General features: G+C 56.0%; 1 protein-coding gene across 16 annotated transcripts in view; it reads right to left on the bottom strand.

Moving 5' to 3' along the window:
* Positions 1-25,089, bottom strand: part of DYSF (dysferlin) — a 202,894-nt gene that overhangs the window by 90,327 nt on the left and 87,478 nt on the right. For all 16 annotated transcript variants that reach the window (XM_004742172.3, XM_004742174.3, XM_004742180.3 and 13 more), the window contains 9 exons: positions 24,952-25,058; positions 19,886-20,078; positions 17,474-17,629; positions 13,986-14,117; positions 13,731-13,897; positions 12,774-12,888; positions 12,384-12,489; positions 11,964-12,106; positions 9,953-10,126 (listed from right to left, as the gene is read on the bottom strand). In XM_004742172.3, coding sequence (XP_004742229.1) covers positions 9,953-10,126; positions 11,964-12,106; positions 12,384-12,489; positions 12,774-12,888; positions 13,731-13,897; positions 13,986-14,117; positions 17,474-17,629; positions 19,886-20,078; positions 24,952-25,058 — 1,293 coding nt within the window. The remainder of the gene's footprint in view (positions 1-9,952; positions 10,127-11,963; positions 12,107-12,383; positions 12,490-12,773; positions 12,889-13,730; positions 13,898-13,985; positions 14,118-17,473; positions 17,630-19,885; positions 20,079-24,951; positions 25,059-25,089) is intronic.

Raw genomic sequence — 25,089 nt, 5'->3', positions numbered from 1 at the left:
TCTTGTGCTTTGCTGGATGTTTAGCAGCATTCCTGGTCTCGACCCATTAGATCCCCAGGAGTTCCTGCCCATTCAGTTGTGACTACCAAAAATATCTTCAGACATCATCAAATGTCACTTGAGGGATAGAGTGGGGGACAGGAACTGCCCCCTGTGGAGACCCCTGGTGAAAATCTAACACTATGGGGCACCCCTTTCCCACCCTTGGCAGGTTCCTAGCATTTAAACAGCACTAGTAAATGGTGCTAGTGGTGTCCTTTTCAATCTTAGAACTCTCCAGTCTCACACTAAAATAATACTTTCCTCCCTTTAATCTCTTGTCTCTTTAAATCTGGAATCCGTCACCTTCTCTCTGCCTCAGGGCCTTTCCACAAGCTGTTCTTGCCACCTAGAATGCCCTTCCAGGTGAGCTAACGTGAGCTCTTGTCTCAGCTCAGTCACCACTGAGGCCTGGATACTGCTGTGGCTGCCATCCCTTCAGCAGCAGCGCCCACTTAGCCTCTCCTAGCTCTCTCCTGCATCCATCCCTCCACGTGTACAGGCAAGGCACATACGCTCCCCTATCTCCTGCACCCAGCCCAGCATCAGGCACTTAGCAGTCATCCAGTGAAGATTTGTCACAGAAAATGAATCACCAGCATTCCTGCCCAGAGCCACGTGGGCAGCGATCAGACCTCAGGTCTCAGGGGAAAGTTTAGGAAAATGCACATCAGACCACACCCTCTTTCGGTAAGCTGTTACTACAGAAAGAACAAGGGATAGGGGTTCACACACATACACACACACACACACACACACACACACACACACTGTGGGGCCATGTCTGGGGTGGAACAGAATGGGCTGTACCCTCAGAAGGTCCCACTCAGGAAAGCTTCCTGGAGGAGGGAAAGAGAAGAATGTTGGCATAGGGGAGCAGCAGAGTGCTGGGCGCCTGTGCCCCCAGAGCTCAGGGGAAGACTCAGCGAAAGGGGCAAATTTGGGGCACAGCAAGCTAGGAGAGGAAGGCCAGCTTGCTTCTGCTCTCACTCGGAGTCCTGGGCAGAGAGAGCCAGGCCGCAGTGGCAGCTGAAGCCTCGCTTTCTGTCCACCCACTCTCCCCCCACCCCACTCCATACACTCGCTCTTCCCCAGCCCCAGCAGGCCCCGGGCATTGGGTTTCCCACAGCCACATTCCTGCCTCGATAGCTCATGCCTATGCGACTCCCAGACTGTGGTCTGTGGCCACACACTCCATCCTGGGGCTAGCTATGTAAGGGATCCTGCTGCTCGCCCAGGGGACTGGGCAGCATCCAACCCACCATGGCCCGGCCAGCGGCCGCGGCTCCCGAGAAGAGCCTGAGCTGAGGAGTGCAAGGAACCTTCTCCCTCCCAGACAGTGCAGGGCTGCCCCCGGGGTCCCCAGAACCAGGGGCCAAACCCACCTTGTCTGCTAAGGACTCCTGCCCCAGGATCTTGGTGTGGCCCCCACACCAGGATGAGGTGGGCAGATTCTGGGAAAACACGCTGCTTAAGAAGGGGACCCCACGGCCCACCTAAATTGGATCCAAGACCAAGCACTAGACTGCTAGCATGTCTGAAATTCCTCCTGTCCAGCTGGTTGTCGGTCACACACACACACCTCCTCCCTCTGGCAGGGGTGTGACGCCTCATCCGAACAGGCCCGGAGGAAGGACAGAGAATGAAGGGGCAAGACCAGCGGTGGATGAAGCAAAAAGACAGACTGAGCAGAGGGTCCCCCGGGCTGAGCAGGCAGAGGACAAAGCCCCCATCAGCCATGCCGTGATGGTTAGGAAGGAAGCAACAGAGTTCTGGCGATAGCTCAGGGGGCTACCGGGACGCCCTCTGTCCCATCAGAGTCAAGCAGGTGGGTTTCGGGGACCAGCCACCCTCCTGGCTTCCGAGGAGAGCTCAGTGCCAGCATCTGATGAACCAAGAGAGCACAGGTGACAGAGCTGTTGGGAAGAATGCTACTACAGGACCCTTATCTCTTATGTAAACAGGACCAGGGGACCCCCCCCCCAACCCAGAGCAGTAAGTACTGGAGCTGGCCTGCCAGGCTCCGAAGAGCAAATTAGTAAGTTTTCAGGTGTATTGCAAGGCAGCTGTTAAACACAGCCATCTGTAATGATTAAGTCATATAAATTTATAACTACAGAAATTTAAAACAGAGGTGATGGGGCGCCTGGGTGGCTCAATCAGTTATGTGTCTGACTCACGATTTCGACTCCAGTCATGATGCTGGGGTCCTGGGATCAAGCCCCACATTGGGCTCTGTGCTGGGTGCAGCACCTGCTTGGGATTCTGTCTCTTTCTCCCTCACCCTCTGCCCTTCCCCCACCCTCTAAAATAAATAAATAAATCTTTTTCGAAAAGGTAATAAATCCTCGAGCTCATCACTTCCTAATTATTTTACGACTTTTGACTATTGTTCCGCTCCTGAGGTTATGTACAGCTCACGGATACGTGGGTTGGAAATGCTACAGAACTAGCCGCCCCCTGCTCTCTGGTCGACTCCTCCCATCTCCACTCTCAGGGATGTCACACTGCTAGTTTACAACCGGCCACGGCGGGGACATTTACACCACGGAAACCAGCAAATACGACAAACCAGACTGGGTTTGGTTTTCAGATTTTTTTTTTTTTTTTTTGGAGAGCCAGTTATTAAACGCTGACCAGCACGCCCTAGGCTGAGCTGCCAGGACCTCTTCTCACTGCTGGCTTTGCTGCGACAACCAGGTAACAGCCACATCAGGTAACATGCTATCGACCCCGAACAACCCCACCACTATCCAGAGCAGTTTTCTCAGTGCTCATGGGAGGAAACCTCTGCTCTGGAAGGGGGTGTTATTGTTTTTGCTCTGTTATCAGCTCCATCCTGAAAGTGAAGAAACTGGGGCCTGGAGAGGTCAATGCCTTCCCTAGGGTCACATAACAAAATTAACTGGCAGAGCCAGGGGAAGGGGTGTCCCCCAGCAACCACTCCGGGCTCTTCCCGGCTTCGGCTTCCACAACGGACTCAGCACCTGAGTGGGACTCCGGGGTGGGACAGGGCTGAGTGCCAAGTCGTGGCCTTGGGGAGCCCAGGACCCACGTCACTGCCCTGGCTGCCCAGCCTCAGCTTCCAGGGAAACCCCACACAGGCTAGAGGGCCAGGACGAAGGAGGAGAACACTTTAAAAGATGGAATTTGGGAACACAGACCTCCCTTCCTAATCAGGGCTGATTGCAGCCTTAAGTAGAATAGCAGGCAAGGGTGCAACCCCGTTTAATTTACAGCTGGAGCCGAGGCTTGGAAGCAGCTGCAAAAATCCTTGCACAACTACGGGCCAGCCCCCCGGGAGCTCGGGGATGGAATCAGGAAACCTAGAGAATCCACAGTGCCACGTGTGGGCTGGTGCAGGCGTCTGTGTGTACACGAGTGTGTGTGCGCGCACGTGCCCCCCTAGACTTCCCTGTACCCAAATGAGGGGTTTGCAGAGAATGTTCAAGCAGGTTCTGCCCCATGCCAAAACGCCTCAGTAATTAGGATGACTGTGCATCCCCCTTTGTCTGGGACAGCCCTAGCTTACGCTCGTTTCCCACCATGATTTGTACAATAAGTTGTCACCCTAGCCATTGTGGATACAGATCCCAGTGCATGTACAGTGACACACACGGGGGCCCCACTGCATCTGCGCATCTGTGACATGCCTTCCTCTGCACCCGTGTCCGCCTGGGGGCTGGCATTTTGTCTCAGGTACATAGACACACCGTTGGCCCCTCCAGACTTCAGTGTCCAAATCTGGAGTCAGAAAGATGCTGGGGTCCACCAATTTAAAGGAATTACCCAAATGGTCTTCCCATGGGGGGCAGCAGGAGGGCCAGGGAGGCCTCTGCTTGAGAGGCCAGCCAGTCTTCAGTAATCTCTCGCTTGCACAAAACCAGGTCTAGAACAGGTGCTCAATTAGCATGTATAAGAAACAGAATCCATGGAGACAAAGAATCGCTTCCCTCATCTATGCAGACCAAGTGGGGATTTGGGTTACTTAATGAGGCCAACCCCTCTCACCTCCCAGATGCTGCCCTTGGTCCAAGTGCCACTCTGGGAACTAGGCCCGGGTACCCTGCCTAGAGCAGGGCTTCATCCAGGTGCAGGAACGGGCCCTCCCCTCCTCCCCCATATCTCACTGCCTTTTCTGGCAGCTCAGATCCCAAATTACTCCTCTCTAGCACCAGCCTCTCCCTGCCTGATGCCCCTTTCTGCACTTCCAACTCCCAGCTGCCCATGTCTCCTATCCTCAGGCCTATCCCCGTAGATCCTCTCCACTTCAGGTCAGGACTCAGACATCAGACAACCAACAGGAGGCCTCTTGGGGTGGGGGTCACAGTGCCAACCCCTCTCTACCTGCCCCACTGCTCCAAGGAAGCCAAGCCACATGGCTACACAGGAAAAGTGGTGCCAACAGCCGAGGGGTCCAGCCAGCTTCCCAGGACCCTCTCTAGGACCCTCACTTGATGGCCTTCTCTAGGAGGACATTATGCCCTGATGGGAATATGAACTTGGGAACAGAGGACAGAAGAGCCCATTGTATGGCCTTCATTCTAGAACTGACTCACATTATGTGTCTGCGCAAACCCCTTCTCAGGGCTCAGTTTCTTCTGGAGTAATACTAGGGGCTCAGAGTTGTTCCAGAATAGCACTGCCCGACAGAACTTTCTGCAATGGTGAAAGCATTCTATAGCTTCACGGTCCAATATGGTAACCATGAGCATGGTGTAGCTACTGAATGCTTGGAATGTGGTTGGTGGGACTGAGGAACAAAATGGTCTTATTTTAATTACTTTAAATGTAAATTGAAATATTCTCAAGCAGCTAGTGGCTACCGTGTTAGACAATGCAGTTCTGGAACCTCAGTCTCTCCAACTGTAAAATGGGTATAATAATAGAATGCAGTCTTCTGGAGTCACCGTGAGGATAAAATGAGACCACGTACAGAGAGCTTTCGGCCCAATCTCCCGCCATGGTAAGATGGGTTTCAGTAATTCTTATTCTCTTTGGGTTCCCAAATTCCCTTGAGAACTGAAGAAAACCACAGACCTTAGGCCAGAATTTACACATCACAAACACACATGCCAATGGGCACGTACACACATATCCCACATGTGCACACCTCGTACTCCTTCATACACACGTGCACATACAAATCACACACACGGGCCTGTGGCACACATACTGTGTGTGTGCACACATCAGCCATGTGCTCCCACATCAGACATACTTGCGTACACAGATCACACCCGCACACCCACAGCTACACCTCCAGTTTCAAGGGGATCCAAAGCCAGGTGGGGAGTGCCTTTCAAACACGAAAGTTCCTTCCAGCTCTAAAAATCTCCAAGGCTCCAAGCACATGCTGCCGAGTCTCCGTCTCCTGCCCTCCTGCCCAGGCTCAGGCATCTCAGAAAAAAAAACCCTTCCTAACACTCAGGGCCAAGCACAGAGGCAGGGCTCTGGAAAAAAATCCTTGTGCGTGGAGGGCAGGCCCAGGGCAAGGGCGACAGGATGGATTCTGTGAGCTCATCCCAGCAGCCGTCACCAGAGTTCCCAGAGAGGCTGGTGGCGTCGGAAAGGGGTGCCTGGGTGGGAGCCGGCGGCGGCGGCAGCAAGGGGTGTGGGGCGAGGAGAGGGAGGCTGGAAGGAACGCGCTATAATAGCAGCTTTGTGCTCTGCTTCCCGGCTCCCTGGGAACGCCAGGAAGATTATGAAACCGGTGTCTTTGGGAATGCCAGGATATTAGCTGGAAAAAGAATAATACGAAAATAAAATAATGCTCGGGATGGAGACAGCAGACGATTAGCAGACGGAGCCAGGGCCTCCCGCTCCATGGAGGGAGCCAGGCTTGGCCCCAGCAGAAGGTTTCAGGGAAAGACTGCCCGTGCTAATGAGCAGACGGGGCCTGCCTTCCAGCAAGATGTCTTCAGGAGGGAAACTGGCAGGCAGGGCGCAGCCTGCCGGTGGACCCGTGGGCCGGGAGAGGGATGGGAGGAGGCGAGGAGGCACCAGGGGCCTGGTCCTCAGGCCCAGACATCCCGAAATGTCGGGTTACCAGAAAGACCACCTGGCCACCTTCCACGGTGCTTCCCTGGACTCCTTCGATGTCTGCCTCCCAGACCCTCCCCCAGGGAGTCTCCCTCATCAGGCACCATGATTCTGGAATGACTCCGATTCTACCCTCCAGGACCTCAAAGATGCAGATCTTGTAGAATTCATTTGTGTTCACATGGGATTACCTCTCGTCCTAATCAGACAACAGTTCCCCGTAGGCCAGGCCTCCACCATCAGATCAGGGGATCGTTAGAAGTAAAGATCACTGTTGTCTCACCAGGGAGCAAGGAGAACATGTCATCCTTTCCTGATCCCCTCTCTGGGACCCTGACCACACCTTCCCCTAGTCATGGGTATGCCCTGCCTCTCTGAGAAAGGCATCCAAGTGGGGGAGCAGGTCGATGTGACCAACTCCCCCTCATCTTTGTGATGTCCGACATGCTTCACATCCTCACCCTTCAAAGGTGGTCCTTGGACTGGCAGCATTAGCGTCACCTGAGTCCTCTTAGAAATGCAGACTCCCAGATTCACCCAGACACAGAACCCCAAGTAGGCATTTTAACAAGACACCCCCCACCCCGACACCACATCACTCCTATGTTCACTCAGCCTGAGAAGCACTTCCTTACGTGTGTCACAGCTCCCCTCACAATGACTCTAAGACGCAGATGCGTTAACAGAGTTGCAGAAGGGGTAAGTGACCTGTCCACAGCTATGAAGCACAGCCAGCAGAATTCAGACCAGACCTGCTCCACTCAGAAAACTTGCCTATCCCACCATCCTCCGGCCAAGACAATCAGCAGACATCAGTGACCAATAGGCAAGGCCAGCCCCCAAGACAGCAGCAGGGTCCAGGAACCCAGAGAACCCTACCATCTGTTCCCAAGATGCAGGCTGGACATTAGTCCCAGTGCCTTGCTGGGCCATCAGTACCTCCTAGGACAAAGAACAGCAGATGTGGGGACAGGAGCACATCTAGGAGACTGTGAAGGAGAGGGTGTGCATGTGTGTGTGTGTTTGCATGTGTGTGCGTGTGTGGGTGCACGTGTGTTGGTGCTGATGGAGGTTGGATTCACTGGAGCAGACTGGTCCAGATAGTTACTGTCCAACGGGCCCATGGCCCTGTCCAAATGCTGGCCACATCTAAAGGCTTTCCCAAACTGTGTCCTCCTGATGCAGGTCTGTGGGATCCAGCCTCTCCAACCACTGTCTGCCTCTGGTTCTCTGTGTCAGCCAAGCTCCCCCAGGACTCCTAGGGCTTCACTTTGTTGGTTTCTACTATCACAGGCGAGGCCCATCTGCTTCTCCATCAACCACCTCCCCACGTCTGTGGACTTGACATTGGATTTCAGTGCTCCCTCACAACACTTTCTCCCACATAAAGAATAAACGGATTGGTTTCTCTGTTTCTGGGAAGTGCCCCCCTTCATTCTCCAAGTCACCGAGCCATGAAAGCTTGGCAGTGGGTCCCCAGCCTTGCTCATCTTCTTCCCCCAGATCCTGGCCAGCCCCAGAACCCATCCACGCTGCCGTCCATGTGTCTCTGGCTTCCTCCGGTCTCACGTCCTCTCTCCCACGGCCCTGGCCTCCCTGCCCTGGGCGGCCTGGCAAGCAGCTACCAGATCCGCCTTCTTCACACAGCACTCAACCATGTGTCAGACTTGCCAGGGCCAACCATGAACTCATTGCGGCCCCAGGCCCACCCAACCCGCCCTGCGGCCCGGCGATGGGAGAAGCCCTACCACGCACCCAGCAGAGCCTGTGGGCCCATCTGACACTCCCCAAACTTTGCCACTGTACTCCCCTCTACCCTGGCCCCCAGCTCCCACCCCAGATGGTTACCTCATCCCAGACCACTAACCAAGACTCCAGGGAGTCTCCCGATGGTCTCCACTCTTCCACCCAACCAGCTTCCACAGCTACTTGACTAAAGGCCCTGAACCCTGGCTCTGACCAGAGCACTCCTCTGCTCAACAATCTGCACCAGCTCCCTATTGCTCATTGAACAGAGTCCTGAGCCACTATCAGTAGCTCTTTGCCCAGCACTGTTTGTGGGTTTTTTGTTTTTTGTTTTTTCGTTTTTTTCCTTTCCAGATGTTCTCCTCCCCATTCTGATGGTGCTGTCAACTACCAAAAAGGGGCATGACCTGGAGTGACCAATCAGAACATTCCACTCTTCACACTCGGGCTGGCATGGGCACATGACCCTGAGAGCCAGTCAGTCACACCCAAGGCTGTCACAGCATTATGGAGAAAACAGCACTCTCCTCTCTGTGGTCTCCAGCTGTGAGGGAAACAGAAGATGCCAGGTGGGCTGTGCTGTTTTACCCAGAAGGCTTTGCTGACTGTAAAGTTGATGTCAGTGCCATCTTTGTTACCACCCAGAGAGAGCCAGTGTGAGAAGGAGGCCAAGACAGAGTCCCAGCTCCAGCTCTCCTGTCCGTCTGAGTCCTTAAACTCCTTTTCTCTCTGTAGCCCATTTCACTGAGTTTCTGCTCCTTAGGGTTTCTACTCAGGATTCTCAGACCTTGACTCTGAGCTCTGCCAAGGCCTTTATTCCCCCATCCCTCAGCTGGAGCCGCAAGACCACCCCCAGGCCCTGCCTGTGCCCAAGCCAGGCCCTTTCTGACAGGACAAAGGGAGCCAATGCATACCACCTCTGCCCCACAAGACCTTAGCTGAGGCTGCTCCAGCGGGGGCAGCAGTTTCCTCCCACCCAGCCTGAGCACGAGCCCAGCAACCTGGAGCTCTGCTCTCTCCTTCCAGGCCCCTCACAACTTGGCCCCAAGACATCATCAGACATCTGAGATTATCTGGTCCCCGGAGGGTTTCCTCTCCAACACTGCCATCCCGAAGCTGGCCCACTATCAAGGCCTAAGGGATGGAACACCCTCACCTCGGGCCACCACCAATCTCAACTACCTTCCCCGTATCCATCCTGTCAGATCCTAGGCCTGCCCTCTGTGCTCCCTGGCTCAGGGCAAAGCCCCACCACTTCTCTCCCCGACCAAATCCTCACGTACATTCACACACAGAAACACACACACAACTGGTGCATATAGACACACTCAGGTCCCATCAGCTATTGAAGCTTGTGGGACTTGCTCTCTGAGTCACAGCCCAAAGCCCCAGAGCCTGGGCAGTCCTCCCTGGATTTCAGCGGAAGGACCTCATGCTGGGCATCTCCTCCCACCTTCAGGAATCTTCAGACCAAAACAGGCTGGAGAATGGCCCTACTCAGACTGTCCAGGATGGGCCTGCTCATCTTTGGGGGTAACACATCAGCCAGATCATGGTACCCTGGAGATGACCCCAATTTTACTGGCCCCTGAAAGTGTACTCTATGGTAGGACCACCAGCCTGAGGTTTAGTTTCTGAGGTACATCTCTCTCCCAGAATCTCAGGGATGCCATGAGACGGCTTCTGTCCAACCAAGAAGGACTCCCATCCAACCAAGAACATTCAGGAGTCATTAGACCTCTCTGGCTGCTTCTGGGGGCTAGGTCAAAGCCTCTCAGACCTACCCCATTGGCAGCCAGCTTCTTTGAGAAGAACCAGGTCCCTTGGCTCTAGTCAGAGGGCAGACCTGTGACATTGGTCTGACCAAGACCCTCTCTGTCTGCTCCCATCTTGACTACACAAAGCAACAGCACATCTCCCGGTGCCAGGAGTGGGGCTGTTTTACGATAGGAGGACACCCAGACGGCCATTCACTTTCCCCATGGGCAACTGCAAAGGAACTGAAGCTAAGGTGACCAGCTAGTGTTCCATCCCAAGTCCCATCTTGGGGGCTCCCGCTCCAGCGTGAACAGCCCCGGGGAAGCAAGCTGCACCTCACTGACCCACCACAGGCCCAGGGACATACCAGAGCCCCCTCAAGGGCAAACACAGCCGCAGGGCCCGTCTTCTCCAGCGGCTCCATGCGGCGGCGCCAGCGGCGGCGGCGGAACGCATCTGTCTTGCGGTACTCCAGGTGGAATTTCCAGCCGAAGAGTGAGGCATACTCCCAGCCCTCACCCTCCGCTTCCGCCTGCCTGTGCTGCGTGGGGAGAACAGGATAGACTCAGGCACTGCTTGGCGGCCCCACGGGGAGACCTCGAGCTGGGCTCCTGCAGCGCCTCTCCCCTCTCCAGCCTGCCCTCCAGGATTCCCCACCCACTCCACAGCAGCATCCTCCAGGTGGGAACAGCTGGGAAGGCCACCTGGAGGAGGGGGCCTCTGAACAGCTTCTGCAAAGAGTCCGAGTCAGAAAATCAGGAGGGAAAAGGTTCCCTGGGCTGCGGGAATCCGAGGAGCCAGAGAGGGCAGGTAGACTAAAGCAGCAAGGAAAACCCTCGGCTTTGGGTTTGTTTGTTTACTTGGATTACGGGTGGATTTCATGAATCCAAGGTTTTCTTGTCATTTCCTTTTTCTTCTTCACATCCCAGCTTATAAAAATAGAAGTGGGTCAATGAAGATTCTGTTTCCCGACTCCAGCTGTTCCTCCCTGAGGCTAGGCCTAGGTCAGCTGTCCTAGCATTTCCTCTAGGAGACCCTTTCCTAGGCATGGAGGGAGGCCTGGAACCCCCTTTCTATCCAGCTGATGACCTGACACTGTCCTCAGGTGCCCCTAGCACTAAGCAACAGGAGCCAGTTCTGGAGGGCAGCTGCCTCCCTCTCCAGGAAGGATGTTGGGGGTGATGGAGCGGATAAGGCCCCCTGCCTGACAAGGCTGGCCTCCATCCCCTGGGTTCCCCTACAGGGAGAGTGGAGTCTGTCTGGTTAATGTTGCCCTAAAACCTTGCTTCTGTCTGGACCCAGTGACATCTCTCTCTAGATTCTCTATGCCCAGAAAGAAAGGAAGAAATCTAGTCATGCCAAAGGCTATTCCTAGATTGAGGGAGGCCTGGTTCTTAGGCCACAATTCAAATGTATGCTTAAGAAAGAAGAACAGGGGGCGCCTGGGTGGCTCAGTGGGTTAAAGCCTCTGCCTTCGGCTCAGGTCATGATCCCAGGGTTCTGGGATCGAGCCCCACATCGGGCTCTCTGCTCGGCGGGGAGCCTGCTTCCTCCTCTCTCTCTGCCTGCCTTTCTCCCTACTTGTGATCTCTGCCTATCAAATAAATAAATAAATAATCTTTAAAAAAAAAAAAAAAAAAGAAAGAAAGAAAGAAAGAAGAACAGGACACAAGAGGGACCAGGAAGGCAGGCACCGAGACTGTGCAGGACATGGGTCTCTGGAGGTCTTAAAGAGCGGGTGCATTATTGTGTTCACTCCTACGTGCCCACTCCATGCCTCTGTCCTGGGGGTATCTGGGCGCACCCGTGAACATGTGGGCTCGCACCACGTACACCGTGGCAACCACAGCCAATGACACAACTGAGGGCATACAGACCCCAGCCCCTTGCCTCCAGGTGAGGACGAGTCTCTGGTGCCCCAGGTGCACCCCTCTCCACACCACAGCTCACACCAGAACTGGCTTGGCCTGTGCCTGCATCCTGGCTCCAAGCCCCCCGAGCGCCAGCTTCAGGAAGCTCCATGCAGCCAAACACCTGTCTCAGACTCCAGGCCACAGACCCCATCTCTGCAGGTCTTGGTGCCTTCCGGGTCTGATGTGTGATCCCAAGTACTATCTCCTTGCACAGTCATGGACACCCGGGGCTTTTCTGTACGTGAGCATCTGGCATGGACTGGTATGACCTGCTCTGGTGCTGTGACCTGTGAGCAGCAGGCATGGCCTGGGCGTCATCCATGAGCATCTGGAGGGAACCCATGTGCCTTATACGTGTCCTGAGCACCCACCCATGTGTCTGTGCACACAGGCATGCACATGGGCCCAGCAGGTCTCCCCCAGCCAGGGCCTCCCCCACACCCCCATACCATCTGCTGGACTCACCCGCTTCAGGGCCTCCATCTGGCTGAGGTCCCTCCTGCGCAGGCGGACCCAGCGTCTCCGCCGGTGTGTGTAGTACATCTTCTCGGCAGGAACCCAGTGCTTCGGCTTCCGATCCGGGGGGATGGTGATACTGTACTCCCAGCCTGGAGGAAGGGCTCCTGTCGGTCACCGGCTGGCCACCCCCCACATCCTTGCAGAGGCTATTTCTCCCTCCGAGACACGGTCACATCTCATGAGGGACCACTGACTTAATCTGACTTATTCTGCAGTCATAGGTGAGGGCTAATCCAGGAAGTCCCCCAGAGAAAGAAGCCCAGTGAAGGCAAGTGCCCCATGGCATGAGGCCTTGCACTCAGGTGTCCCCAGCATGCCTCTTGAGCTTCCTGGGGTGGGTCTCACCAGGCCCCACGTGCTGCCCACCTTGCTCATCAACGGCCCGATTGAGGTCTGTGGACCACTCTTCATCTTCCCACTTCCAGCCCAGTGGGCACTCAATGTCATCCTTGGGAAGCACCTTCTCCCCATTCTAGAGTGACACAGGCAAGCGTCAGCAGAGACAGACGTCATAGGGCAGCAGAAGAGATGCAACTTGATAACACACATCCTTGAAGCCCCAGGTGGGACCCCAGATCAGCGTCCTTCCCTCCCTGGACCTCACACCATCTCTCTGGAAACCAGAGCATGAAGATGGGGACATGGGAGCAGGGGAGAAAACATCCTACCTCCTCTGAGCCAATGGGTCCCTCCTGAGCCCCAAGGTCCAGGACCCCAGGAAATCAAAGTCCACCTATCACTGGGGCAACCACGCACCACATCCGTGTAGTTGTCACTCATGTAGATCCACTGGCCTCCAGGGAGCCGAGTCTGGTTCTCAAACACCTCCTCCACGAAACTCAGGTGGCCTGCATCAGTGTCATGGAGCAGCCTGGGTGTGGGGGTGGGGGGAGGGTCAGAAGCTCTGCTGAAGAGATCCCCCCACCCCCTCCAGCAGAGCAGTCCTGAGGCCTCGGCCAAGCCTCCTGCCTCAGCCTTATCCCACCAACAATAAAAGGGTAGAAAGGAGAGGGAAAAGGGGCAGAGAGTCAAGGCAGATAAAGCAAAAGGACACTCAGGGGGTCCTAAAGATACTCCTGGACAGAAAAACATGCCGGCACCCAAGATACAGAAAGAGAAAGACACCAAAAAGAGAAAGGGAACCAAAGAAACCCAAAGCCTGGTGGGTTGTTGATGCTCAACAGGTAGACAGTTGTTGAAAGGTAAAGTGTGATCAAGCTGCACACTTAAGATTCATGGACTTAGTATAATATATGCTATGCTTCAATTTAAATGAAGAAAAGCAAAGAACCTCAGGTATTGAACATCAACCAAACAGGAAAGAAAGGAGAGGAAAAAGGGGTGGGGACGGTTTTAGGGCAGGATGGCCTTGTTCTGAGAAGCACAGAGAGAGAGGAGGCTCCTTGGGCATGGGAAGGGTTAACACGGGGAGGAGGAACCAGGCTGTGGCCTCTGGGAGAAGAAGGTTGCAAAGAAGGGATGCAAAGTCAAACAGAGGCCAACTAGTTCAATAGTAAAGGACTTTCCCATTGTTGGAGCCTTTCCAGAAACAATGGCACCTAGCAAGCCCCCAGCCCTGGAAGAGTTCAGGTGGGAGCCCCTGTGTCCAGTTTACAGGCAAGAGGAGCAAGCAGAAACATTAACAGGACCGTGGCCTTTCAGAGAAGGGACCGGGGCAGAGGGGGACCCCCATCCTCCCTGCCCCTGACTCACGTCTTCTCTGGACACACGAACCAGTCTCCAGCCCAGGTCCAGCCAGCTGAGGGGCGGAAGCTATCCTTGGGGAGCTTGATCTTGCCCGTGACATCAGAAAACTTGGGGTAGGTGAGGCCTGTCGTGCCCCAGTTCCCAACGAGGGCCAGTTTGGTCTGGTTCTCATACTGAGGAGCAAGTGATAAAGAGAAGTAAGTGGGGCCCAGAGCAGCTTGAGGGCAGCAGGCAGGCAAGTGCAGGCTGGCAGGCACTCACGGTTTCAGCAAAGACAGACAGCTTCCCCTCAGCAAACTGGTTGAACTCCTTCTCATCCACAGAAAGCCCAAACCAGAGCTTCACCCGTATCTGCACCGGCATCCGGGCTCCGGGTACCCCCTCCATAGGGTACTGCGTACCAGAGAAAGACAGAAAGCCAGGATCACCTTTAAGATCAGGATGTCTCCACCGTGGCAGGGACTGGGTATAGCAGCCTGATGCCTAGATATGTGTCATTTTGGAGGACTTTCCAGAATTCACAGAAAGGGAGTGTATAATTAAAAAGGCTTCTCCACACTTGCCAAGATTCCAGTTCTCTCCAAAGAAGACTGCTTCATCCCCATCTTGATGGTCTCTGCAAAGCCGAGCCAGGCTGAGACCCGAATCCCCCGTTCTCACCTCTCCCACCATGTCCCCATTTCTGTTCTCTTCTAGAATGACCCTGCCCAATGGAACTTCCTGCTACAAAACAATTTATATCACGGTCCAATCTTGTAGCACTAGCCTCATGTGGTGATCGAGCCCTCGAAATGCAGCAGGGTGACTAGGGAACTAAATTCTTAGTTTTATGTCATTCTAATTATTTGAAATGCAAATGGCCTCTTACGGTGGCCATACTGGACAGTGCAGTTCTAAAACGTGAATCTTTGAACGTGAATCTAGAACGTGTATCTCTGAAGGAGATACAATGATCCAGGACTGGAAGAGGAAGAGGTTAAGACCTCCTTCTTAATTTGCAGTTTTTTTTTTTTTTTTCCACCCCCTCTCGGGTTTGGGGGGGGAGGGGGGAGGGGTATTTTTGTTATTTTTGTTTTGGCTAGATGTGAGCCTACCATCTGATATCACTACCCTTTCAAGCGCTTATCAGCATGTTAGCCACTCGTCACTGGTCCTCAATCGCTTATTACCTTGAAACTTTCAGAAGCTCTGCCAAAATGGAATAACCACGACAGCCCAACATGAAACACTTATTCTCCACAACTACTTCACCGTTTGACTGAAATCAACAGTCAGCTGCGGCCTGACGAGCCGGAGCGCCTCCCTCTCCCGACCACACGTTGTCCCTTCCAGGAAGGAGACAATTAAGCCCGCAGGTCTCATGAGCCTGAGCCTGGAGGGGTAGGTACGTCCTCTGTAACACGGGCTGAGGGAGAGGAAAAAGGAGCTTTGGTGGGTTCAGAAGAGGGAAGTGGGGGTGACTAAGTAAGAGGTTGCCAGGTTCGGGAGGCCCAGATCCCCAGAGGGAGAGCCCACGCCAGGTAAGGGGAAAAGGAAGGGGTGCGGGGCATGCCAAGGCAATGACCGTCTCCCCCTTCACCCAGCCTCTCTGCTTTTGGGTTCATCCTTGGTGAAGCCTGGAGGAAGGCCTGACCCCGCATGTCACCCCCTGGCGACCTCCCATGACCGTTCACTTCAGCAGTCTCCTCCCTGGGGTGGTGAGTGGCCTTTTTCCCTCCAAACCACCAGCCCCAGGGAGATGGCAGGAATGCCTGACCCCCCCCTTCCCTCTCCACCCCTAGTCTCTCCCCTGCCCTCCCCCAGACGGGGCCAGCCTGCCGGACCCAAAATAGCAACAGCAAATAAAGAAATGTCTAGTTTGGGGCTCCTCTCCCTCTCTACTGGTGCTCATTTTTTCCAACTTTGGTTTAAGTTAAGAAACACCAATGTTTTCTTGGTCTCTGCTTGCTGCCAACATTTTTGTACAACTTGCTCAGGAGCTACTGGCGGGGCTCATAAACTCAGTGGGGAAGACTTCGAGAAACAATTCTATATCTCTTTTTTTTTTTTTTTTTTTTTTGCTTGGAATCGGGGAAAATTTTTCAGTTTGTGTTTCCCCAAGGATGCAGGGCCGAGAGGTCAGAGCTTGAAGCTCATCCTACTCAAGTGAGCTCTAGCCAGACAGCCTTCCCTGGTGAGCCCCACTGCGAAGTGTCAGCTCTTCAACCTCCCTGCCCTTCTGCCCGGCTTGGCAAGGAGCTGGCTGAGGAAACAGAAAGGCGGGAGGCTAGGAGGTAAGGAAAGCACAGGGGACCTGCCCCAGGTAGCATGTAGGCAGGCGAGGGGGGGGCTGGTCTCTCCAGTGACCTGGGGTCCAGGTTATCACCTCACCTCTAGTCGTGCTGGTAGAAAGATACCTGTCCCCAGGAAGCAAGGAAGCACTCCAGAAGAAAAAGGGGACAAGAGGGGAGAGAAACTGATACTCATTGATCACCTCATTTAAGCAAGACCCATGACCTGTGTCACCTAGTTACAACCTTCAACACCTGTGAAGTGGGCAGCCTGATGCTTGTGTTATAGGTGAGAAGACAACTAGCCGTTCAGAGAGGTCAGGCAACCTACCCAATGCCACACAGGCTTCCCAGCCAACCCTGCCACCTGTCCACACATGCTGTACTGTTGAAACCTACCCTCTCTCTCCAGCCCAGGGCAGGACAAGAAAGACCGGCCGGTATATGAATGGGGTGACCGACAGGCACTCAGAGGTTTGAGGCTAAGGCTAGCCAACAACGACTTCCTGGAAGAGGAGAGGCAGGCGCTGGTCCCTGGTGTGGATGGAAGGAGGGGCCGGGAAGGGAAGGCTGAGAGCAAGGGGCTGGGGAAAATGGGCCAGCCGGGCTGAAGGCCAGGCAGCTTATAATGCCAAGAGAGCCTTCTGGAGTGAGCGCTACTCCTCCTGCAGGACAGCCTCAGTGACAGCCCTCCAAACAGGCACCCTCCCCTGGGGCCTGGGCAGTCACAGCACAGGAGGGATTTCCCTGAATTGTGTCCTGGACACCAGGCCACAGTACCCCCACCACAAAACCTTGGCTCCATGTCCCCACGTGAACCCAGAGAGGAGGAGAGGGCACGCTCAGGCACCTGCTCACATCCCTGCCACCCAGCCCAAGGCTGGCCAGAAACTGAAAGAAGACAGACGGAGAACAAGGGTCAGGGTTGAAGGAGGAGAAAGGGGAGGCGAGATGCAGGCAGGACGACATGAGGGGTCCTGGATTCCTCACCTCCAGCTCTCAGATGGGCCAGAGCCACAGACGCCCTCAGTGCCCTGACGCCAGCCTTCCCACCGGGAAGAACTTGAACATGAGCATGACTCCAGCTGGAGTCAAAGCTCTCCGGCAGGGTAAGCAGGTCTATACCAGGGCTCTCAGAGGCTGGGGTCGAGGCTGAGGGCTAAACCCCCTACCAGAGACCTGGCTATGGGATTGAGAACAGCCTCAGAAGTCAGCCCCCGCCCCCAGACAGCCTGGGGGTGGGGAGCAGTGGGCAAGACCCTGCCTCATTCATTTCCAGCACTCCGGGATTCCAGCTCTCACCTGCCAGCTTCCTAGCCCAGGTGTGCAGGGGGCAAGGACCTGAAGGGAAATGATTTTACACCAAGCCCTCTGAGAGCCTACAGACTCTCAACCGGATGGAGACCGGAAGGAGACGCGAAAGGGGAAGGGCACTTCCTGGAAGAAGATATGATCATGACTTAAGGAAAAGGAACCCACTTTGAGAAATAGCGTCTGCAGCTTCCCACAGTTCTTGCCACAGTACTTGGCGCCCCGCCGGGAGAAGAGGATGTCACGCGCAGGCACCCGCTGGTACGCCACCCGCTTGTCTCCCTGCAGCATCCAGATGATGATGTCGGGCAGGCTGTTCTGGGGCTGGAGAGAGGGCAGCATTCAGAGTTGGGGAGGCCCATGCCCCACGGCCCACCAGCAGCCACCTTCCCTCCAGGCTTCCAGCTCCCCCACGGCCCACCCCCAAGAGCCTCCTTGGGTGGCTGGGCCCCTCTGTCTTCCACGGCTAGCCGCCTCCAAGCACAGGGCATGAGGCTGCCTCCGCTCACATGAGGAGCCTGCCAAAAATTCACGGAGCTGGGTTCACGTTTTCTGGGAAGAGACACTCCTGCCTGGAGACCAGAGCTTATCTTCTCAGATCCCCTCCACTGGGCAGAGAGGTGCTCCCGGGGGGTGCCGGGACTAAAGGATTTGATTTGACCAGAGAGACAACATCACACTTAAAAAGCTTCTTCACCCCTGAGAGTAGCCGTGAATCCCCAGGTGTGTCCCTTCCCAAAGGACACTCTCCCAACTCTCATAGCAGGGACTTGTGGAGTCTGGTCTGTTACCGGGCCTCATGATCGCGGGCTCTGGAAATGGTGACTAGCCCAGAACAGAACTGCAAGGCCTGAGCTCCTGGGAGCCGGTGACTGAGTGAAAATTCTGGGTGCAGCCCACCTGCTTCCAAGGTTACTGAGCAAAGCGTGCTCGGTGAGGTGGCTCTGGGTCTGTAACAAGGGCCACGGCCATGGCTAAGAGCTCCTGCCCCTGGAGGCTCAATGGGGCATTTCATGGTTTCACTTACTCCCTGCAGCAAGGACAGGCAGCGCCATTTGCCAAGTGAGAAAATTCAAGCTCAAAGACAGCAAGAGCCAACCAGGTTTTTCTGCCTCCAAATAGCGGTTCCCAGCCGCAATACCAGCGTGGTCCCTAGAGCAACAGCAGTTCCTGGTAATGTGCTAGAAATGCAAATCCTCAGGCTCTACCTGCTCTGACATGCAGGGTCAGACATGGCATGTAACCTGTTTTAATAAACCTCTCAGGGGGAGGGCGCCTGGGTGGCTCAGTGGGTTGAGCCTCTGCCTTCAGCTCAGGTCATGGTCTCAGGGTCCTGGGATCAAGTCCCGCATCGGGCTCTCTGCTCTGCAGAGAGCCTGCTTCCCCCTCTCTCTCTGCCTGCTTCTCTGCCTACGTGTGATCTCTGTCTGTCAAATAAATAAATAAAATCTTTAAAAAAAAGTCAACAAACCTTTCAGGGGATTCTGAAGCGCGTTCAAATTTGAGAAAGACGCTCTCTGGGGTCCCTTGCGGTCAGGAGCACCCATTGGACCTTAACCCTTCCCAGTCTGTGCTCAGAGTCCTGGGACCATCTGGGCCAAGATGATGGAAGGCAGCCTTTGACCAGCCCAAGAGAATGGTCTGTAGCCACTGCACGGGGTCAGCCTGTGGCTGAGCAACAGTGTTCTCCCCAGGTAGCCAGCCACATGCTCAAAGACCTGATCAGGGACAAGTCCAAGGCTGACTCTCAGAGATCAACTTCTTGGGCTGTCTTCCCGTTCTGAGCAGCATTCCACCTCCTGCACCCCTCTCTCCTCTTCAACAACTCGCTCTTCCAAAAGACCCTCTTGGGCCCCCTCACTCCTTCTGGAGAGATCCTTCCTTACCACCCTACTGCCTCCGTAGGGGGCCACACACCTCTGGTTGGAGTGGGCAGTAGCTGGTCTGCCCATAACACATGAGCAGAACCTCGTCCTTGTTCTGGACAAACCCGTGGAAGACTTGCTTGCCTTGGGAACTGGGGCGGGGTGCACATCGGACCTGGGGCAAGGAGGAGGGTGGTCTACGGGTGCCACTTCTCTCTGATTAGGTAGGACACAGTTCCTGCAAATACAGCCTCCTGAGGCCTGGGGCTGGGAGACATCCAGGACAGCAAGAAGTAGAGTGGCCCCAGAGAGGCAGGTTTGAGGCCAGGGGCAGACAGATCCTGGTTGGCAGGGAGGAGTTGGGTCACTGGGGAAGCAGGCCCCAGTACTGGACCCAGAGCCAGGCGCTCCAGCGTTCTGGTCCCAGCTCTGCCTCTGATGTACTTTAGTGACACTGATTAAACACATGTACTGAGCCCGTGAGGGGAGCACTGACAGAACACCAGCTGCACACCAGGCTCTCAGCGAGGCCCCGTAACACCCAGTGTCCGGTTGCATCCTCTCTCCCCCTGATGCAAGTAGGGGACACTGAGTCACCTGTCCAAGCTCACCCAGTGACAGAGTCGGGGTCGGATCAGGGTCCAGACCGTCCCCATGCCCCTCCCAGTTCTGATGTCTGCAAGCAGGAAGGGGGACACCTTCCAGGGCTTCCTACCTCCTCAGCCAGGGCGCGCAGACGCAGCAGCCAGTCTTCAGCCTGCTCCAGGGCAGCCGGGAGCCCACCATGCCCGAGCTTCAGGGCCAGCGCTGCCTCAGTCATCTGGTTCAGGTGTCGGCTGCGCAGCCTATACAGGTACTGGTCTAGGTGGGTGGCAGAGGGTATCTCGTGGACATCACCTAGGGGCTGGCTGTGAGGGACAGACAGACGGGATGAGCCCAGCACACACACCCGTGCACAGACAGCCATCACCCCACCCCAAACAAACCCCACACCCTCAGCCTGCCTGCAGGGGACTCCATGGGCCCTAGGTGCTTTCTTCAGCCTGACCCATCTCTCTATGGGACCTGCTCCCTCCTCACCTCCAGGAAGCCTTCCCTAACTACACAGGCCCTCAGGCATCCTGCTCGGAAGTCCCTCAACCCTCTCTTCAAGAGGCTCCTGTTTGGGACTTAGGAGTTCTTTGTCCCAGGTGTCCCCTCTGTCCCAATGACCGCAAGCCCTCAGAGGGCCCAACAGGTCCCTCTGTGCCCCCTGCATCTTCCTAAAGCAGAGGCCAGAGTACTAAGTTGCCCTGGGCTGAAATGAACCCGTTCTGTTGCACTCACACGTTCTTCAGGAAGGAAATTTATGGACCCCTGACAAGCCACTGCAGACGCTTTGGGGAGGCCGGCAGCCAGCAGTACAGCTGTGCCGACCTGGGGCAGCCCCAGGACACCCCTCCCAGAACCCTCCATTTGGGAAGCCTATGGAGGAGGAGGTAGGGAGTACATGTAGCCCCAGAAACCCCACCATAGGCCCCACGTGGGGTTGAGTTTAAACTCCATCCTGTTGGGAGACACGGAACTCTGACCCACCCTGCCCCCCATGGGCTCCCCAGAAGTCCTCCTTCACAGGCTCTTCCTCCGGGGGTCAGTCAATACACACGCAGGGTCACGTGGAAGGGGAAGGGGGCGTCTGCGCTCTCCCTCACCCTGCAGGAGCCCTCTAGATGATCCCTGCTGGGGGTGGGGGCCTGCTCCACCCCCCCGCCCCACCCCCACAGAGCCCTTGACTCCCAAACAGGACATCAGTCAAACCCGCTCCACCAGCTCTGCCCCCACCACTTGCAGCCCCCCCCAGCTCACACTCCCCTCCCCGCAGCGTCTCGACTCCGGCTCCCGGCTGATTTATTTTTCTGCCAATTTCCCCGAGCTATGCAGAACCAATTACCGCCGGAGCGCAGCGGCACCGCCGCCGCCAGATACACCGCTCTGGCAGGCCCTCGGCGCACTACATTTTTCCTGTTATTTTTTTTAATTGAATTTTTAGGGTGGGGGGAGCAGTACGCAAACTCCATCTCGGGAAACTTAAGCCCCGGGGCCTGTCTCAGGTCACGTACTGCACACCCTGTAGTAATATAATATTTACTGCCCCGAGGGTGCCGCGGATGGGGCTGCCCCAGGCCAGGAGAGGGGCGGCCTCCATCCCCAGCCCACTTGATTCGTGGTGGAGGGGCATGCCGCCTGGGTGAAGGGGGGCCTGGGCCCGAGTCCTGGGCTGGGGCCTGCCTGGGAAGGAGGCCTGAGTGGGCCTGAGGGCGGGGGCAGGCCGATCTGGAGTCGGATCTGGAGAACTGAGCCAACCGGGGTGATTTATGCTCCCAGGCTGAGTCGGGAGCTGGGAGGGACTGCCCTACAGACCACCAAAGGGAGATTTTCACGGAGGCCACCAGCCCAGCCAAAACTCCCCCCGAAACAGCCAGGACCCGTGACCGCCACCAACGAGATGTCTTGGCCCTTTCCTGCCCCGGGAAAGCCCAAGGTAGCGGGGATGGAACAAAAGGGAAACTGGAAAGAGGAGATGGGATGGCATCATGTCCCCATCCCAAACAGGGACGGTCGCCCTGCCAACCCTGGTTGACTTGGAAATGGTGGGCAGGCCCAGGATGGCTCAGCGCAGGCCGAGAGCAGAGCTGGAAGGCTGGAAAAGCCGCTGCCGACCTCCGCAGTGACACGGTATCTTTGTCAGGAACAGCCGCCCAGAAGGCACAGTGTCTGGCCTGAAAGGTGAACTGGTCTAGGGGTCATTCCTTTCTTCCTCATGAAGGACAGCTCTGCGGGTCCTGACAGGGCTGGGTCCGGAACACCCAGAACAGAGAGGCAGACAGGCTAGATCCCCGTCCCCCTGGGCAGCTTCAGAGTCAGAAGTACTTCCTGGAGGAAGCCAGTTGGGCCAAGAAAAGCCAGGTGGTGTTCCAGCCAAAGGAACACTATGTGCACAGGAAAAAGGCTTAGAGGCAGGAGGAAGCACACATGGGGTGGTGAGACCTGGACAAGCCAGCCCAGGGTCTCCAAAGGGCTGGAAGGTAGGATGGCTGGGGTCCGTGAGGGAGAGAGGGAGTGCAGACACAGAGGCCTGTCTACCAGGATGAGAGCTGAAACTGCTCCTTAAAGGCAGGGGGAAACGCTGAGGGCTGAAGCCAAGGCCCCAGTTTTGGGAAGACCCCCCCCAAGAAGGAGCTGGAAGCACTGGCTGACAAGCAGTAGAGAGGTGTGGCAGGCAGATGGGTCCGGGGGTCCAAGGGTGAGAGAAGGTTGGGCTGGAGGAACAGATGGGGCACCCTGGCAGGGGGATGGGGGCGAAGAGGGAGAGAAGCCAGGAAAAGGGAGGTGTGAAAGGAAGGACACTGACTTGGGAGGTGGGACAAGGTCTGGCTGAAGGAATGGAGTGCAGCCAGTGGTTGGCTGTGACCCACTGGCTTGGGGTCCCCATGCCTGGCTGCCCTGCTCCACAGCCCAAAGCAGAGGTGAAGGCAGCCCTCTTGCTGCTGTCCCAGAGCTATCAGTGGCCTCAAGCGGTGCCTGAAGGCAGGTCTCCTGATGTCTAGTATTCCTCCCTGGAGACCCAACTATGCTTCCAAGAAGATGGGAAGCTTTCCTCCCCCACCCTCCTGACCTGCAGAGTGACTCAAAAGGGACCAGGCTTTAGCAGAAGTGTGTTTAGCTGAATCCTCTGAGAACAGAGCCCTGGGTCTGGACTTGGGTCCCACCTATCTCTGATGCTTCAGGCACCTGACACCTGCCAAGGTCCACATACCATATGAGTCACAAGCAATGCCATGGGTAGAACCCACCCTCCATACCCGGGCTGCCAAGCTGGGCCCATGGTCCACCGCGAGTCACTCGGAGCCCCTCCCCACGCTGACCACACCCCGCTGTGCCCCTCCAGCCTCACTCTGTTCTCCAACCTCCAGACCACAGATGCTCTCAGGTTCTTCCCACCAACACGGACAGTCCTAAGTGCCTCGTCTTCCCCAAAAGCTCCTCTTTCCCCCACTGGTCCCCCTGAGAATAGCCCTGCTGTCCACTTGGCTACTCTGGCCAGAGCTGGGGGATCACTCTGCACCTTCCTTGGGCCCCCACATCCAACGCACCAGCAAGTCCTGTTCCTCAGAGAGCGATCCAGCCAGCGGTCTCAGCCACTTACAGGGGAGTGAATCTGAGCAAGTTAATCTCCCCGCGCCTCGGTTTTCTCGTCTATAAAACATGGATCTCCCCACTTCCTACCTCATAAGGTGCTTGTGATTAGTCCATACGTGTCACGTGCTCGCAAACAGCACCTCCCACAGGAAGTGTTCGTGTGAGGCTGTGGTCGTCAAGATGCCAGCTAAAGAGTCCACACTGCCTTCTGCCTCCCTTGGCCCCCACCCTTCCCCATGTCCCTGGCCTCGGTGACACCTTTGTCCAGAGTCTCCTTACCACCACCACCAACCCCTCCCTCGCTCTGCAGCCAGGACGAGCACCAGAACCACGGGGACCTCGTGCCCTCCATCAAGTCTCCCAGTGCTGAGCTCACCTGAGCGGACCCCCCAGGCCTATCGATCCCATTTGGGCGTCCTCTTCCCCCGCCAACCCACAGAGGTGGCAGGCATTTCAGGCTTTGCACCTGGGCAGTCCCTTCTGCAAAGGCTAGCTCCTCCCGCTCCTCCTTCAGAGTTCCCCTAGGGAGAGCGACCCCTCCAGGAAGCTCCCCTGAGTGGAATCTGAGTGGAATGCACCTGCTCTGAGCTCCTGCAGCAAACACCTCTAAACTCCCCAACACACCCAGCTTCCTTGGCTCACTTTTCCATCTGTCACCCATGGAGGGGCTGAAGCTGCAGGCTTGTCAACAGGCTTTGGGCTCCAGGAAGGTCTGGGGAATGCCTAATGACCTGCCTGGAATTCCACCCCTGAGGGGCGGTAGAATGATAAGCAGAAGGTGGGATGGTAAGATAGAGGGGACCCTAGAATCCACTTTTCCTACATTAACCCGTAACCCCAAAGAGAGTAGAAAAGCAACCATGTGTCATGAAGTCCATTTCACAGCTGAGAAAACTGGGGTCCAGAGAAGTGACGCTGCCGGAAGCCGCAATGCTGGTTAAAGGGACAAGACCTAAGTCTCCTGATGCTTCTAATAGTAATTATAGCCAGCATCTATCACATACTTTCTAAAGTGCCAAGCATTTTGCTTCTGTGCTATTATAAGCAGCTATTCTTAACCCAGGGTTGAAGATAAGGAAAGCAAGGCTCAGAGCAGGTGGGTAGCCAGCCCCAAATCTCCCAGCTTTGGGGGAGATGCTGAGATGCCTCCCCTTCTGCTGGGCCTCTGAGCATCCCCGCTCCCCATCACCCCCAGAGCCCTCTTTTCCTGAAGTCGACAGAAGGCTAACTGGAAGCCGTGGTCCCCGATGTGGCCTTGGGAAGGAGGGGCGCCGACAGCCCCACCAGCCAGCTCCTCCTGGAGATTCCATCAGGGAACTAAGAGGTCGGGGATCAGAGACACAATGCTCCCCATTCAGGTGAGCTGGTCCGCCCCAGGCCCACAGCTGCCACTGCTGCAGGGAGATTTACGACCTGCTCTAAATGTCACCTTTTCAACTCCCCGTGCTGGCTGAACCACCTTTGGACTGAGCGCGGGGTGGACAGCTGGCCAAGCGTGGCTGGGGAGACGTGCCGCCGCTCACCGCCACACACGAGCACTCCCAGGGAAAGGGCCTCGCTGAGCCAGGAGGGAAGGGCGCGTGGGTGCCAGGCACCCCCTACCTGCAGTCTGAGATGAGCTCATCCAACAACTGAGCCAACAGGGAGTCTACGTCCTCGGTGTTGCCCTGCGCCTTCACGGCCAAGTGGACTTGCTCCAGGCCAGCTTCCTGTGGAACAGGCAGGCATGGGTTGGGACCA

Source organism: Mustela putorius, unplaced genomic scaffold (genome assembly GCF_011764305.1).
Source record: "Mustela putorius furo isolate JIRA1106 unplaced genomic scaffold, ASM1176430v1.1 tig00000281_pilon_pilon_pilon, whole genome shotgun sequence".
Lineage (NCBI taxonomy): Eukaryota > Metazoa > Chordata > Mammalia > Carnivora > Mustelidae > Mustela > Mustela putorius.
The sequence above is the reverse complement of the archived record's forward strand: the minus strand, read 5'-3'. Positions and strand labels throughout refer to the sequence as shown.